At 59.5% G+C, this 17,631-nt stretch overlaps 1 protein-coding gene across 12 annotated transcripts in view; it reads right to left on the reverse strand.

Moving 5' to 3' along the window:
* Positions 1 to 165: 165 nt before the first annotated feature.
* TEX264 (testis expressed 264, ER-phagy receptor) overlaps positions 166 to 17,631 on the reverse strand; it is a 30,570-nt gene continuing 13,104 nt past the window's right edge. For all 12 annotated transcript variants that reach the window (XM_061397505.1, XM_061397503.1, XM_061397506.1 and 9 more), the window contains 3 exons: positions 17,117 to 17,338; positions 4,049 to 4,217; positions 166 to 757 (listed from right to left, as the gene is read on the reverse strand). In XM_061397505.1, coding sequence (XP_061253489.1) covers positions 465 to 757; positions 4,049 to 4,217; positions 17,117 to 17,338 — 684 coding nt within the window. In that variant the 3' untranslated portion in view covers positions 166 to 464. The remainder of the gene's footprint in view (positions 758 to 4,048; positions 4,218 to 17,116; positions 17,339 to 17,631) is intronic.

Below are 17,631 nucleotides of genomic sequence, written 5' to 3' on the forward strand. Positions count from 1 at the left end.
CTGTCAAAGAGAGCTACACAGCAGGGGCAAAGGGCCTCCAATTCCCCCACCCCAGCCCAGCCCAGGGCACCAGGGCACCTTCCTCTTCTCAGGCCAGGGGTGCTCCTGCCCACTCCGGGCCTATCTGCACAGGGGGAACAAACAAATGCACAGCACAAATCCAGGTGAAACCAAGAAAATCATTTTTTTTATTCTGGGTCCTGGAAGCTCAACGTGAATCTGAAAAAAGAGATGTAACAGGGGTGGCAGCCCCAGGGGCTGGGTGCAGATAACAGTCCTGGGTCCCCTGGCTCTAGGGGCCGAGAGGACAGTGAGGAGAAGGCTTGGCCAGAGGCCTGGGGCGGAAGAACTCAGGGCTGCGTGAGAGCCCTGGCCCCGGCCTGAGGCCGGGAGGTGGAGGAAGGGGAGGACTGCAGAGACGCTCAGTTCCTTAGCAGCGGCGCCACACGAGGTGCAGGCCGCGGTTACTCCTCGCCCTTCTCCAGGGTACTGGGCTCCCGGGGCCACTTGGGAGCCCCCAGGGGCTCAGTCTCAGGGCTGAGCCTTGGCTCCCCCAGGGCTCCCTCGCCCTCCAGGTCAAGCTCCTCGAAAGATGAGCCGCTGGCACCTGACTCGCTGTAGCTGTGCTCGCTGCGGGTGTCACCATCGTCCCAGGCACGGCTGCTCATCCCGGGGGACAGTGTGGCCGCTGAAGTGTCCCGGCTGCCAGGACCCAGCTCCAGGCTTACAGAACTCGTGTCACTCATTGTGTCAGCACCTGGAGGGGGAAGAGTGGGGCTCAGGTTAGCTGGGACCCCCACCCCCTCCTCCAGGGAGAGGACTGAGGCTCTCTGACCAGCAACAGCAACTCAGCCTACAGTGTGCTCATGAATAATAAAGCTGCCCCAGGCTCAGGAGGCTCGTTCCCGCTGCCCTCTGCCCTGCCTGGGGGTCCACTGACAGGGCAGAGCCAGAGAAGAGGGGCTGGGTGGGGGAGGGGGGCAGGGGGAGGAGGTCAGCCTGCTGCCCCCTGAGCCCCCAGCAGCCCATTAAGGACCTTTCAGCCCTGACCTAAGGAGCTGAGGATAGAACAAAGACTCCAGTAGAGTCCCCTCCTCCACTTCCCATTTCAGGCTTGGAGAGGGGTCTGTCCAAGGCCAGAACACAGCCCAGAAGGCCTGAGGATAGGGGAAGGGACCAGGAGGCCTGCTCTCCTGTGCCACTCCCCACACGCAGGGCTCCCCAAGGGGCAGCCATGTCCCTGCCTCTGGCCGCACTGAGCCCCAACTTGAGGAGGATGCTAAGGGAGGAGTTTGATGGAGAAGTCCTGAGAAATTCTCAACAACCAATTACAGGGGAGGAGGGTGTGGGGATGAAGCATTTTAAGGACTTTCTTCCTTTATGCCTGGGTCACCCCAGAGGAGCCCTTACCCATCCCCAACTTCTAGTGGCTCCTGAGCCCCATAGCAGGAGGAGGGGACCATGGGAGCATTCTGCTACCTGCTGGGGAGCCCTGAGATCCATCCAAGCCTGCTCCTCCCATCCCCAGTACACCCTCCGGGCCAGGTCATCTGCCCTCTTCTGGAGCAGCCTCTCAATTCATCTCCTCAGACCAGAGGCACCAACAACGGCTGGGGGCGGCAGGAGAGGCAGAGAGCTCAGGCCCACTGTGTGTAGGAATTCAGACCGACAGAGGGTGGACATGCCTCCCTTCCGGTGGGAGAGGGAGGGGGCAGCAGTCAAACATCACAGAAGGTGAGGGGTGGACCAGCTTCCACAGATCCTGTCTCCATGGTGATGGAGCCCCAAGCCCGGCACAGCTGGGGACTGCTTGGCATTTGGACTTGGCTTGGAACTTTCACTGAGCCTCAGCTGGGGCTCAGGGTGGGTATGTGTAGGGGGTCTGCTTTCTAAGCCTCCTCGGCCCCCAGATGACTCTGGGCCCTACTGCAGGGGTGAAATGAGCCCTGCAAGGGCCAGGTTGCTGGCCCAGGGCCCTCATCTTGCTGGGGCCTCAGTCCTGGCTCCCAGGGTGGAGGCATTCAAGAGTGAGCCAGGACAGCTCCCTGAGCTGTGGGTGGTTCTCTGTGACCCTGGGGAAGGACAGCAGTCCCTCTTTCTCTCCTTAAATGACTGGTGCCCCAGAGGCTGCAGGCCTGTACGGAACAAGAGAGGGATAATTTCTCCCTGGCCCCATTGTTAACCTGCCCACACAGCCAACGGCTCTCTAGGGACCCAGGTGTGGGGACCCGCCTGCTTGCCAGCTGCCTGCCTCCTCCCTCTCCCAGCCCCTTGGCTATGGGTGATCAGAGGAGGAGCCCAGGGCTGCCCCTTCAGGCCAGTCTGCCAGGGGAGAATAGCCCCTGGGCACAAGTGGACATCCTAACTAAGGAGTGCAAGGTAGGGAAGGGACAGCCCTCCAGCTCCATCGGAGTCTGTGCAGGACCAAGTCTGAGTCCTGGGCCTGTGTCTCTGGGCAGGACAGGCCAGACCAGGCAGGGTATCACCCAAACCCCCAAGGCTGCTGAGACAGAGAATGAAGCTGCCACCGCACCCCAGTCCCTCTCTCCTCCACTGCCCACAGCCAATGCAAGGAGATCAAATATTCATCGCCTCTCTGGAGCTAAATAATACATCAATGTAATAACAGGCAGAAAGCAGTTAATCACCCCTTTCACCTCTGAGCCCAAGTGGGGGCCACAGCAGGGAGGCAGAAAGGGACAGGCCAAGTCTTGGGCAGCCAGGCGCCCACCACGCACTGCAGCTCAAGTGGCATGCACCTGGCAGGCGGACACCCGGAGTCCTCCCCAGGTGCCAGGGCAGACCTGTCAGAGGTGGGCAGACCCTCTGGCCCCCAATTCCAGGGAGTGGGTGGGCAGGCTGGTAGGGAGGACAGGCCGAGAAGCTGGGGGCGTGGCAGCAATGCTGCAGCCAGCTGGAGCGAGTGCCAAGTAGTCCTTCAACACCCCTGGCAGGCAGTGTTTGTAAGGGGAGCTGGGTGGGTGGGCCAAGGACGCGGGTGCGGGCAGCAGAGGGAGGTTGAAGCAAGGTCAGGGTGCTCCCCTCCCTGCCCTGGGGACTGCCAGGGTCTGCTGACCTTGTGCCACGTCCTGGGCCCACAGTAGGGGTGCTGAAGAGTGTCTGCCAGGCGCCACCAGGCGGGTGGGAGCAGTGCCCCACGGAGGTAATTAAGTGGCAGATGAAGTTAACTGTGTTGGACATGGCCCCTAGGGAGTGAAGACAGCCTCCCAATACCCACCCCCCGCTCCCGCCAACACATGTCTCTCAGGGTGACCTTGGCTGTTGAAGACTGGAAGGACAGAGGGAGCTTCCTAGAGCAGGAGGTGAAGAAGGCAGTCACTCCCTGGTCCTGTGCCACTCCCACAGGTCATGGACCGCCAGATTCCCACAGGGCTCCTCCGGCATGGCCGAGGCTGAGATGTTACCAGCAGGCCCCCTGGTTTCCTGGGGACAGCCCAGGGGTAGGCTGAGAGCACGCAAGCAACTTGGTGCCTGGACCTGGGGTAGGGAGGCTGGCTCTGATGGAAGGGGTGGGTGCTTGTCTCCTGTCTCCCTCTGCATGCTCTCTGGCTCCTCTCTGAAAGGGAGAAAGCAGCTGGCTCTGGTCAGGACCCAGACCAAAGGGACACCATGTTCCCCTCCTTACCTTCCACATCCAGCGTCAATCTCACTTCTAATGAGCCTGACCTAAGCAATGCCTTTCCTGAGCAGCCTCAGAAATGCCCCCCACCCCGCCATGAGCATCCAGCTGTCTGTGATCTGAGCTTCCAAGGGTTCGCCTGCTGCATCTGAAGGTGAAGGGAATCCGGGGCAGGATCTCTATCTGCATTGCCAGGGTAACGTGTGTGAAGCCACGCCTCCATGGATCCCTGTGAATAGGGACAGGCAACTCTGCACATGGGGAGGTGGGTTCCTTCTTCCACCTCTGCCAAGCCAAGGTCTGGACACCGATAGTGCCACACAGCCAGGGAGGAGGCTCCTTCACCAGGCCCACACGTCCAGGAGGGGGGCTCCAGGTGAGACCCCACCCTCACCCCCGACCCTGTACCTGTGCCATCCACCAGGGTGTCGTTGGCCTCTGCAGGCCCTCGGCTCTTTCGCTCTGTCTCCTTCACCTCAGGCACATAGAAGTCTCCCTGCCGTGCCAGGGGGCACATGAAATAGATCTGGTCTTGCTGGTAGATCTCCAGCCGTGGGTGGGCACACAACTTCCGCTCCTTGTTGGAGAGCACGAAAGGCAGAATGAACCCTACAAGGCCTCTGACCCATGCGTCCCCAGGTGGCCCCAGAAACCGCTCACCATTTCCTCCCTCCCGGGGAGCTGGCTCCTCCTGCCCCAATCTCCCCCAAGTTCCAAATCTCTGCTGAGGGAGGCACCCGCACAGCATCCTGTGGGCAGGGCCCAGACCCCAGGGGGCAGTGCTCTAACGACCTGGGAGTCCTAGACAGGTGCTGGGCCTGCTAGGAGCCTGGCACTGCTAATCCTGGTACCAAAGGCTGTTCCAGAAAGCACTGTCTCACAGAGCCTTGAAGCTGAGCACCCCAACTTCTCTAGGACAGGGACCCCAAAATCTGTGGCCCCAGGCACCCAAGCCAAGGTCTTACCTGCCAGACTTGCCATGCCTGGACCTGACCTCCTCTCTGCCCTGGACAAGGCTGTCTTACCCGCCAATGTTAGGGGAGGCCAGGGCCTGCCTCTCAGGCCTCTAGGCCTTGCCCTTGCAGGCATGTTACTGACAAAGCCTGGAGAGGGGCTCCAGGCCAGCTAAACCCTTCTCCTACTCCCATCTCCCTGCCTGTTTAGGTCTATCCCAACCTCTGAGACTACTGGAATGGCTGGTTCCCACCCCTTCTCAGACCTGGGTCCAGAATTTCAGCGGAGGTGTCAGACAGGACAAGCGGATCTAACACTGGACACTGCCCGACACCACAGTGGGCTGAAGTACCAGCTTATAGGCCCTAAGTGGAGACAGGCAGTCCACTCCTGTCTGGACACAGAACCCAGAGCTCCGCAGCCCCCGGCGCATGTGGAAGTGGCATGGACACATGAGAGAGCTGCCCTGACATGGGCAGACAAACCAGAACAGGGGTCATGCATCCTGCTCCTCAGCTGCCCCCCTCCCTGCAACAGAGCACAATTACCACCAAGACGACCGCGAGGCCCCTGCCCTGCCCCTGCTCACCCGCCAATCTCCACAACATGGCTATTTATAGCGCCCGCCTGGCTCTCACCATGAGCTCTGAAATGAGCCTTCCACTTAGCGGTGATGAGAGACTTACTGCCTGGCGGGGAGAAGCCTCTCCAGAACTCCACTTGTCTGCCTGACTGGCCAAGCTTAGGCTTGAGGAACCCCCTTCAATTGAAGCAAGGGGAAACAGGTAAAAATGAGCCCCCAGGAGAGAGAAGGAAGGTTGGTTTATCCAGCCAGAGCCCTCAGCAACTGGCTGGAGGCCATGTGGGGGTGGATGTCCTGGCCCAAGGTCTAGCTGGAGCTCAGCCTGTGACTCCGTGGAAGACCTGGACAAGGCCTTCCGTCCCAAGTTTCTCTGCACTCAAACAGAGTAGGCTACCCTAGCCCTGACGCGTCCCAGAGCACTGAAAGAAAGTCATTATTTTTAACAGTTTGGATCTGATCATTTTGCTAACCTGGGTCATCTCAGAAGTCCATGGCCCCAGCTCTTCCCATCTCTGAACACATCGGTGGCTGCCTCTGATTTTCCACCCACCCACACAGCCACCCCAGCCCTGGTCTTCAGGAGGAGGATGAACAAGAACACAGCATCAGGAATGAGGAGCTACCAGGCTCTGGGGCCCCTCTAATGCCAGCACTTGGGGGCGAGCATGTGCCAAACCTGAACCCCTCAGTGTATTGGGTCATGTCCCCAAGGCCAGGGTCAGGGAGGCTCCCTGGAGAGGTCCAGGTCATGCCCTGGGAGCTAAAGGAAAAAAAGCGCCCCCCAAACCCAGTCAGGGCATGGCCTTCACCAGCATGCCATGCTCTGGGCATTCAAAGGGTCCAAAAGGAAGCTGCCAAGTGGCCATCAGAGCAGCAGACTACTTGGAGGTCCGTCTCTCAAGGCTGGAGACAGCTGGCTTTGGGGGATGCTTGCAGGAACCAAGGCTGTGGGCACCCAGAAATTCTAGGGACAGCCCTCGCAAACACTCAAGCCACCTGCCGAGCTTTCCTTCTGCAAGTGACAGGGATGATAAGAGGGATCAGTGCCCTTTCCGCCCCCTCTTTGAGACTAGGCATCAGGGTGGGTAGCACCAAGCAGCCACCCCTGCCACCTGCTCTGCCAGCCCCCTCATTGGCAGGCGGGAGGCAGCGCTGTGGCTGTTCTGCGCATCTGCCTCCTCCGGAGAGCCCGGCTCTGAAGTTGCCTGGCTGTGGACAGCCCTGTTGCCATGGAAACTGCATCCTCCATCCTTGCTGTCGCCTTCATCTCAAAGCCATCCGCAAGAACAGAGGAACAGGGGAGACAGAGGAGGGAGAGAAAACTGGCCTGGGGCTAGCCGGCCCTTCCTTCCCTGCCCAGCGTTCCCTCCTCACAGCATCCCACACAGAGTGCCAGCTGCCCAAGCCTGTCCCCAGGCCCCTGGAGGGGCAGCCTCATACCGCACCCAGCCCATTCCTACCCCTGCCACCTGGGGGTGGGGGGACCCTGGCCCTCCCTGCTGGAGAAAGGCATGGAGCTAATTAAAATCTCATTGACAGCTCAGCCTTAAATCATTTTAACACATGCCGGATCCTGTCAAAATTCAGGATCAGAGCAGAGAAGGGGCAGGAAGAAGGCAAAGGCACAAACTTCCAACCCAGGCCCAGAAGCAGGTGGAGGGGCTTGTAACTGTCCAGTAGTCTCTCCTTGAGACCCCTTTCCATGCTTTGCCCACTGACCAACAATGAGTCAGGGATAGAGGGTGGGGGCAGAACTGGCCATATGCTCTGTCCCTAAGTGATCAGGCAGAGAGAACAAGCCCTTTCCCGCGCAGACAGGGACAGCTTCTGCGGGACAAGAGGAGAGCCAGGGGCCAGCTCTCAGGTCCTTGCTGCACCGCCCAGCAGCATGGTGATAACCTGGTGAACACTGGAAAATCATCGGAGGAAGGCAAGGCCAGCTGTCTCTCCCTCAGCCAGCCCCAGGGAACCCTTGGAGAACTGACTGCCAAGGACACCAGGCCAATGCCACACTGGGCTGGTACTGCTGGAGAGACGGGCTTAGATGGGCCTGGAGTCTTCCTAGCCCCAGGCACTCCCTCTCCCACAGCCCAGATAGTCAGAGGCTTAAGAAAGCATCATCAGGACAGGGGAACCTGCTCTGGCCACTGAAGCCACTGGTCACGTGATAAGGCCACTACCCAGGGCAACTCGCTGCCACACAGACTCAAGGGGATCATAATGCCTTGCTCCCAGGTAGGAGAGACTGAGGTGTCTACAATTCTCCTCACCTAACAGGAAGAAGTCAACTATTCATGCCAAGGTGCCACTGGGAATGGCTAGAGACTGGATTGAGCATTCCAGTCCCTCAGACACATCTCCAAGGCCTCCCTCCCACCCGGGCCTTCCACAAACAGAAACTAGAGGGGAGACTTGGGACACCACCCATAACACAGGGATTTCCAGGAGACCTGTCATCAGCACTCCCCCCACCATGCCTGCACCAACATCACACCCCCACGGAAGCCAGCTGACAAGGGAAGGAGCAGCGTGCAAAGGTTACTGTGGGGCCACTGTCTCGGCCACCTTGGGAACGCTCCACACACTCCCTCCTCACCTCAGGCTGAGCCCACATCCCGGGGGTGGGTGCAGCTCAGGCGTCCTGCAAAAGATCTAGACTGGCATGCCAGGCCAAGGCTTCCCCCAGGACCCACACTGCCGCCCTGATGGTTCTTACGGAATGAGGGAGGGAGCGGGGAGGAAGAGGAGGACTGGAACTGCCCTCATTAGGTGCTCTGCTCCCAGACCGTCAGCCTGTGCCCTGGCCTGGGCTTGGGGTGGGCAGCATGTGGCGTGCAGAAGAGGTCAGGCCGGGAGCCGGGGAGACGGGATGGGTCCCAAACCTGGATGCCCAGAGCCTGGGTCTGCTCAGAGATAAGTGGCCTCAGATCCCCAAAAGGGCATGGCCATGGGTCATGCATCTCCTAGAGAAGCCCTAGGCCCAGAAACGCAGAAGGGCTGCTCTATCCACCTCCACCCCAACACAGCCCTCTACTTCCTGTCTCACTGGGGTGAGGGGCCCCGGGTCTTCCTGTTCACTCTGAGCGGCCCAGTCCGACCTGCCTCTCCATGCCAGTCTGGACATCTGGGCAGCCACACAGCCAGCAAACAGCTGTTGCATCCCACCCGAGGTGCCGGCATCTCTTCACTGGGTGAAGTCAGGCATGCTCATTTTTAATTACACAGACACTGACGTGCACCCGCCTGCACACAGCAGTCCCTGCAAGTGGGGGCTCAGACCCTGGAGGCCCCTTAGGCAGCCGGTCTGTGCAAAGCGATGGGGGAGGCGCAGCAGGGGCTGCGGCTGGAACGTGGCACATTGTTATTATTCTGCCCAGGAACTTCTGTCAACTTCCCTCTCCCTGGATCCCTCTCACCCACAGTGGGCCTTCCGGCCACCTCTGGCCCAGAACCCAAACCTGTCTGGGGCAGAAGGTGACAGCAGGAGACACTCCGGAGACCCTGAAGTGCTGACAGGGGAGCCATCAGAAGGGCTGGTGAGTCCCCTCTGGCCTGGAACAGGAGGGCTCAGAGCTCTGCAAATGAGAGGCAAAGGAGAACGGGAATGAAGAGGGGCTGCTGGGAGCAACAGACCAGAGCAGGCACGAAGTGGCAGAAAGCGCTCCGAGCAGGAGCCCAGAGCCTTGGTCTGGCTATGGACAAATGGGCGGGTTCTCCCTCAGACTCAGTCTTTATTGTTTAGCTTCTGTGATCCCCTGGACTGAAGGCCACCAGGCTCCTCTGTCCATGGGATTCTCCAGGCAAGAATACTGGAGTGGGTTGCCAGTTCCTTCTTCAGGGGATCTTCCCGACCCAAGGATCGAACCCTTGTCTCCTGAATTGCAGGCGGATTCTTTGTTGCTAAGCCACCAAAGATGTCTGGGTCTCAATCTGCCCAACTGTAAAATGAAAGAGACTAAACAGATGATCTCAAAGTAAGTGAGGAACTGGAAGAGATGAGTAAAAACCCTACCACTTAAAGATAGGACAATTGTGTGTCTGAAAAACTGAAGAAGAATCAATGGAGAAACTACCACAAACATTAAGCTCACAATATTAACAAAAGCACAACCCGTTTGTCTTTGCACTCGTCAGCTAGTTAGAAGATAAAACAGAAGCAAGAGATGAAGACCCTCTTGGGGTCAGGTCTCAGCAGGCCCGCCCTGCCCCCAATGGCAGGGGAAGGCAGAGGAGCCAGGCCTGGACGGGGCAGGAGTCTGGGGAAGACTGCAGACAGGGGAAGGTGTGAGGGAGCGCGGGGCGCTGTGCCTGGCACCCCAGCCTGCTGTGCTTGCTACCGCCACTGCCTGAAAACTTTTCATTTTCACCTCAGAACCGGCAGCTTGCCATGCAATTTACACCTCTGCTCATATCCCTACACACCCAGGCCCTGGCTTCCTGGGCAGCCCAGGAGGGGACCTCAGCAGCAGTGGAGACTAGGGTGGCTGGGGTATGGAGAAGCTGAGGAGGGTGGTTCCCTCTAGGCAGGCACGGGGGCACAGGCCCTTACGCACCTAATACCTGGGTCAATTGGGAAGGCCCTGACCCACAGCCATGCCCAGCCTTTCCCCAGGGTCCACATGGCCAATACTCAATCCCAGCTCGGCCCTGCTCTGGCCTTCTGGGCCCTTGTGCAGCAGGAGCAGATGGCTGAGGAGTTGTGGGGGTGAGGACCCCCAAGGGCAGCTTGCGGGTTCAGACCCGGAATCCTACCACTCTCCTTTCCAATCTGGAAGGGGAGCCACAGCCTCCTGGATGACACTGCTGCCGTGGCAGGCTCCACAGCCCACCCCGCTCCAAGATCCTGTCGCTGTCTGCAGCATCTGTGCAGTCAAGGACCTTGAGCCCCGTTCGGCTTATGAGCCAATGAAAATGTTGCTGATTGATTATCCACCAGCGGGAAGGCTGCTTGGTGCAGATGGAGCCATGAAGTCAGGCACCTGGGAGCCAAGAGCAATCAGCAAGTGCCAGAGGGAAGGACAGGTGGGCCACTGGGGACAGAGAAGCGGGGGAGAGGGAGAATCAGGGGAGGAGGAGAAGGCCCTGAATTTCTCATCTCCTCTCAGGGAAGACCCTCTTTCTGGGGCCTGAGGTTTCCTGTCTCCATATTCAGACAGGCAGTTTCTCCTGGTCTGAGGGCTCCACTAAAAGGCAGAGCTGTTCTGCTGTGGAGGGACCTCCCTCCTTGGAATCTCCCCTCCTTCCTTGTTCCTGGAATCCCAAGTTCTGTGGAGAAGAGTAGAAGAATTCTTCCCTGGGAAAAGCCCATCTGCCTGGGGAAGACTGCTCTCCTGGGACTGCTGACGGCGCAAGCCCACAGCACCATCCAGACAAGCCTCAGCCCCCAGGGTCCTGCAGGGCTGCCAAGCTACCATATCCGAGCTGGTATTTCGAGAGCGGTGGCTCCCACGCCCGCCCCAGCAAAGGCTGGCTTTTGCTTTCATTCCTGGGGTAGGGCAGTGGGGAGGGGTGAAGCCAGAGATGCTGAGGAGCAGGTTCCAGGGCCCGGGCAGAGGGGAGAGCCTCAGCCTCCTGCGTGGGCTTCCCTACCTCTCAGCATCCAGGGACGACAGGGAAGCCAAGCCCCCGTGTGTGTGTGGGGGTGGGGGTGGAGGTCTCCTCCTGGCTCCGGGGAACCTGGGAATGGAGTCACTGCTGCTCTCTGCTGAACTGCTGAAGAAGAATCAATGGAGAAACTACCACAAACATTAAGCTCACAATATTAACAAAAGCACAACCCGTTTGTCTTTGCACTCGTCAGCTAGTTAGAAGATAAAACAGAAGCAAGAGATGAAGACCCTCTTGGGGTCAGGTCTCAGCAGGCCCGCCCTGCCCCCAATGGCAGGGGAAGGCAGAGGAGCCAGGTACTGAGAGTCTGACTGCAGCCTCTGACTCTGCCTCTCCTCCCAGTGCTCAAGTCCTGTTGCAAAGCCAGCCCGGAAGCTGTCACTCATCTGCTCACATACCATCCGTGGCTCCCTAAACCCTGCAGGACCCAGCCTCATCTCTTGGGCCCAAATTCTTGCTCCTCCCCTGCACCCTGGCCACGGCGGATACACAAGCCATGCCGCATCACTGCCTCTGCCTGATCTGCCTTCCTACCTAGAGAACGCTACCCATCCTTCAAAGCTCAGCCCAAATTCCACCCTCTACCCCCAAAGGTTGCTTTGCCTTTCCCAGTGAACCCACCTCTCCTGTCCCCACCCCGTGCCCCCGAGGCACGGCTAAGCCTTGTGGCTGGGAGAGCTGGTGGAAGGCGAGTGTCCTGGAGGCTTACCCTTCAGCCCCTGTCCTGGCGGTACTGAGCTGGGGCAGGCCAATGAGCAGATGGCAGTAGCATGGGGGCGAGCTGGCCCTGGAGCCCCAGGGAGGGAGCCTGGGAATGGAGACGCCGCCACCTCACTGAGGGTGAAGACGCGGCCCCAAGAGGCACGGCAGCAGCTGCTTCCTGTGCCAGAACAGCTGCCAAGGTCTCCCTTAACGAGTCCCTGCTGGGCAAATGGGCAGCCGGGCTCTTCCCGCCCCTGCTTCTGGCTCCCCCCGCCCCTGCTTCTGGCTCCCCCAGCAGGCTCCTAAATTGACAGCCTCGGCGCCTTACTCTGCCCACCAGGGCTGGAGACAGAGGGCTGAGTGGGTGTGAGGCCACCGGGCTGCTATCCCAGGCCCACTCTGGGGACCACTCCCAGCACAACCCAAGTTTGTGACGACTCCTCAGCCTCTGGGGCCCAGCCCCAATCATGGACAGGGCAGAGTGATAGAAGACATGCAGCCATCAGCGATCCTCTGTCCGGGGGAGACTCGGCCACTGCTTCAGCCCCGACCTTGAGTACCCTTCACTCCCCTGTCCGCAGTGTCCTCACTGGTAAAACAATGGGGACTCCGGCTTTGACTAGGATCCTGAGCCTGCTTCCCAGCTTCTTCCTCCAGGGCCCGAACAACGCCGCACAGAAGAGGGCTCAGTGAATAACTGGAGTAAGTGACTGAGCCGAGATACCAGAAGGGCTTTTCCTACTGAAAATAAGGCTTGGAAACCCTCCCACAGTAGCTCAGCAAAGGTGATGGGCAGGGAAAGAGAGGACCCTAAATGCCATATCCTACGGGGGCTTCCTCACCTGGATTCCCGCCGCCAGGAGCACCCTGCACCCTACTGGCATTCTGGCCTCAGCGGGGTCTCAAACCGCCCCCATCACTGACTCCCTCAAAGTCACCTGGACAGGTCGAGGGAGAACAAACACAGGCGATCTGGAGCCACTGGACGGGACCAAGACTCTGACCATGCTGCTGGGAGCTGCCTCTCTGCCCACAGCCCGACAGGCTGACCACCTCCGCAGGCACCCCACGGAGGCCCCCGCTTCTCAGTTTTCAGCTGGCCATCCCTGGGCACTGGCAGCCTCTCACCCACCACCTGGAGTTCAAGCACAGCCCTTGTGGGGAGATCGCCACCTTGACCCTCCCCTGGGCTTCCTCCAGGTCCAGCTTCAGGCTCCCCCACAAAGTCCTCTTCTGGGAACCCTTCTGGCCCCAACCTGCACAAAGGATGAGCCCGGGCGCCTCCTCGCTCCACTCACACAGCAACTGCAGCAGCGTCCTCAGGACCTAGGACGGGCGTGTGGTCGACGGGGACGGAGGAGGCAGCTGCCCAATGATGCAGACGGAGGTTTTCAAACCAGGCAAGTCTCAGACATCCTCCTCCAAACAAAAGCTCAGGAGGTCATCTGATGTGTCAAACCCAGAGGCAGAGCTACCCCAGCTGAAGCAGGTAAAGGTCTGAGTGCGGCCCCTACACCTGGCTGCCAGCCATGGGGGCACCAGAGCACAGAACCGAGGCTCCTGACCCCAGAATGGTTTGAGAACTGAGGTCTGGGGTCCCTGCTCACAGCTGTCCCTGGCAGGATAACCCCGTCAACCCGGCTATCCCAGGACTCTACCACCAAGCTTCCCCCACTGGGGGAACTATCCTGCTCTGCCTGTCACCCTTCTCCAATTTGATGCAGAAAGAGCCACTACCTGACCTCCAGGGCCTGCCTGCATTTCCCAGCCAAGCAGCCTCCACACAGACAATGCTCTGTCTCCCTAAATTCAAGAGATGTCCAGACTTCAAAAGGACCCTCTCTTGAAAACTCGGGGAAAGCAGAGACCTGGGGAAGGGGGTTTGTGGAAAAGATCATACATCCTGTTGGAAGGAAGTCAGGCACAGGGGGCTTTGCTGGCCAGTTTAACATTCCCAGTGATCTCCTCGCCAGCCACAGAAAGATAGGAGCCAAGTCTCAGTGACCTCACACACCATCCCACACAGGGACCCTGGGCCTCCAGCTCTGCTCTGGTCTATTTCGCGTGCCCCAAGCATTCCCTGGACGCTCGTTAAGACTGGTCCCACCTGGAGGTGAATTTTGAGACCTTTGTCTGCTGCTCTGGGCTGACATCCAGGGACCACCTCTTCTGTAGCCTTAGAATTTCAAGGGAGCTCAGTCCCCTCCTTCAACTGACCGAGAACGCCCCTCCTGGCCTCAGGGCAGGGTCTCCTCCTGCCCTGGAGGCTTACTAATTCTCTGGACTGCAGAGGAGTGGCCTGACAGAGCTGAGGCATCTTCCACCAAGGGACCCCTCACACACGTGCTGTTCCAGAGTGCCTGGCCTGGGGCCCCAGTGGTTCCCATGGAGGAAGGTAGAGTCTAGCCCCTACAGCTTGCCAAGCTGGGAAAGCCTGGCCAGAGAGCCAGGGGCTTCCCCATAGACCACAGGGCTGGGATCCAGCCATCCTTCCAGAACCCCTCCAGAGGCCTGACTAGTGCTTCTCTCTGAGTTCCTCACAGAGACCCCCAGGACCTTGCTGTTCCAGTGGACCAATCCTGTCCCCAGCTCAGAAACATCTCCTGCCGCCAGGACAGCAGCTGCTCTCCAGGCCCCATCTGAGACTCTGAGATTGCACACCTTCCACCCTCACCCCAGCCTCTGGGGAAGCAGGTGAGCTTGCCTCCTCTGGCTACTGCTTCCCTCACCCCGCCCCCCGCCCCCGAAATAGAAAGCCGACCGGCTGCTGTCACTGTGATTGAAGCAACTCCGCAGCAGACCCAGCCTCCTCCAGAGAGAAGCCAGCCAGGTGGGGAGAGAAGACATGTGCACATGTATGTAATGTGTATACATGGCCACGCACGCGCACGCACACACACACAAACATACACACACGCGCACACACACAGGTAAAGGCAGCCAGCTGTCAGGGTTGGGAGAGTGGGAAGAGCCCAGAGTCTTTTCAGCATCCTCTCTTCTCTGGTCCCTGGGGGTCAGGGGGATGAGGAGAGCTGTGAGAGCGAGCCTTACATTCTCTGCAGTCACCCAGGCCAAGAGTCACAGGGCCAACCCCTGGCCACTGCAGGCGGAGACCAACCAAGAGAACCTGCCCCTTCCTCGTCTTTCACCTGGCTTTGTTGCCCAGGATGAAAGATCAGGCTGAACACGGGGGCAGAGGTGACCCCACCCCCAGAAACCAGCAGAGTAGCTGGGCCGTGCCTCCGCTGTGGGCAGCCCGGCGTCTCTCTCTCCCCCAGCTGGTGGCCCAGCCCACACAGCACGCCTCACAGACATCCCTGAAAAGCCCCTTGCACTGCCCGGCACCTGTGGCTTCCGCATCCCGGGCAGGAGAGGGGATGGTACACCCCCTGCTGCCGCCCTAGTCAGGAAAATTGAGCTGGGAGCACAGCTGACAGGCTCCCAGGGAGGTGGTGGTAGGGAGGAAGGGCTTTCATCAAAGAGGTGATGTCAGAACCAGGCAACTTGTGAAGCTGTCAGGGGCCGGGAAATGTGGACAAAGGTGCCTAAAAATAAACCCCCGAAGCCAAGAAAAGGCTTTGGTGGCTGAGTGGCTCGCCACCACACCACATGCCACACGTCCTGTTCTGAGGTCTGGAACCCAGAAAGTCTCTTCCCAGGGGTGCTCCCCCAGACTGGCCCTTGAATCTGAGGACGATGCAGACAGCACCGGAGACACCACACACCAGCCCCTCCTGGGGACCAATGCTGAGTAGGCCTCGGGCACTGATGCCTGCCTTCCTGCCCTCACCACCCGCCAGCCCCCCCAGGCCCCCTCACCCTGCCCCGGGCCTCCAGCCCACCCCCAGCCCCTGCGCCCTTCTGGCTGGCACCCTCCAGCACACCAAGGCGACCCTCCTCTGTCCTCCCCACGCCCCTTCCCCGCCACAGCGGCCCTCCTGCTTCTCCTCCCCCCCTGCCCCGCCCACCACGGCCACAACTGGCGATCCCGGGGCCCCACCTTTCGTTCCAGCCCTGACACAGACCCTCACACCCCCTTCACCAGGACGTGTCTGAGCCCCACTCCCCCCCTACCGTCCATCGCCAAGGCCCTGTGTCATTTCCCAAGGTGCTTTGGAGAACAACAAGCCACCAGGTTCTCTCCAAACCGCCACGGTCACATTCCTGTCAACTCTGTCCTCCTGTTCCCCGACCCCGGCCATGCTGGCCTTGCCCCCTGCACACCCTCTGCTGCCACGGCCGTCCTCCGGGGCAATGCTGTCAATAGGCGCATGTCGCCAAACATATCCACCCTCTGTTCCCAACCCTCTGTGAACCCCAGACTCCACACATCAGGGCAGACCCACACCCTGGCTGGGATGTCCCCCAGGCAGACCCCCCGACAGAGCCCACAGAGCTGGTTGCCCCTCACCTCCTCCCTCCGCCTCTCTTACGTCAGCGGAGAGCACCCTACGCGCTCACCCACCCACCCTGGCCAGAGGGGACTGTGGCGTGACTCTCCCACTCCTCCTCCCTCCAATCCAACCCACCCACAAAGTCAACAGTTCTACTTCCAAAAACAGACTGCACATCTCCACCCTTGTCTGCATCTCCGCAGCCACTGCCCCAGCCCAAGCTGCCACCATGCACGGCAGGACTCGTAAGAGCTTCTAAGCACCTCCGCCCGGCCCCCATGAGCCACAACCTGGGACCCGGATGAACGCTGTACAGACTTCCCACCGTCTTTAGAGCAAACCCATGTTCTTCATCCTTGCTCTGCTGAGAACATTCTTACCACCCCTTCAAGGGCTCTTCTAGGATTTTTCCCTGAGACGTTACGTTACCTCCTCCGAGAGGCCATCCCTGACCACTGTTCACTCGGTCTCCTCCCTTTTCTCATCCTCCTCCTTCCTAGTACACACCCCACTTTTGTCTGACGTTATCACCCATCTCCACCGCCTCACTGTGAACACCTATTTCACACACCAGGATCTCACACCACGTCCAGCATAGCACCTGGCATAGACATTCAACAAATACAAGGCGAACAGATGAATAAGCCATCACTTCCAAGCCCAAATCGGGGTCATTTCCCTAGCACCCAAGTTTCCAAATGTTTTAGAGAAGGAGGAGGAATTTACAGAAGGGAAAGTCTGTCTCGGGGCCTTGGTCTGCGAGCCTCCAGCAGGATGGGGCAGGGTGGGCCTGGAGTGGGAGCTGAACACTAAGGATGTCTCTGGTCCAAGTCAGAGCTTAAAGGACAAGGCTGGATTTCTGAACAAATTCCCCATGCTCCTGGGAGATGCTTGGGGCCCACAAGGTCTTGGGTGTGTAGAAGAAATGTCGGTAGCCTCTGCCCGTCTTCCTAGCTCCACAGGCACCTGCTCCGTGAGGTGCCACCCTCCCCTAACCACCTTTCCCCTCAGGCGAGGCAGGCCTCCCAGCTCCCACTCAAAGGACTGGCTGTCCACACACACACACACACACACACACACACACACACACACACACACACACACACACACCAGACTTGTGTCTCACCTTGACACACACACACACACACACACACACACACACACCAGACTTGTGTCTCACCTTGACACACACACACACACACACACACACACACACACACCAGACTTGTGTCTCACCTTGATGTAGGCATCCAGGGCAGGATGGACCCGGTGGGGAACCAGCCAGATGGACAGGGGGGTGGTGTAGGGGAAGGTGGCCGTCACCACATGGCTGGGCGCCGGGAAGGAGAACACCTTGAAGCCAAATTTCTGATAGAGTCGGATGAGCTCAGGGGAGGGTGACTCCTCACCTTCACTCAGAATGCTGCCCACTGCACAGCGGCACTTTTCAGGGGGCACCTGGGGAGGCAGAGCAGGGGTGTCAGGGCTGGCGAAGGAAGGAGGCCCACAAGCCTCTTGCATCCTGGCTTCTGGGCCAGCTGGGGCATGGGGGAGCTACCAGCTCCAACAAGCCACACAGCCCAGACCCCACAATGGAGCTGACAGTTTTCCTGCTGAAACCCAGGCCTGTGGCATCCTGTCTCATCCATCCTCCACTGCCCAGGGCAGGCCCCTGCTGGCTGCAAAGAAGCCACAGGAGCGCTGGTCAGGAAGCAGAGTGAGATCCTCGGCCCTAGGGTCTCAGGCAGGGC

The sequence above is a fragment of the Bos javanicus genome, chromosome 22, assembly GCF_032452875.1.
Source record: "Bos javanicus breed banteng chromosome 22, ARS-OSU_banteng_1.0, whole genome shotgun sequence".
NCBI classification, from domain to species: Eukaryota; Metazoa; Chordata; class Mammalia; order Artiodactyla; family Bovidae; genus Bos; species Bos javanicus.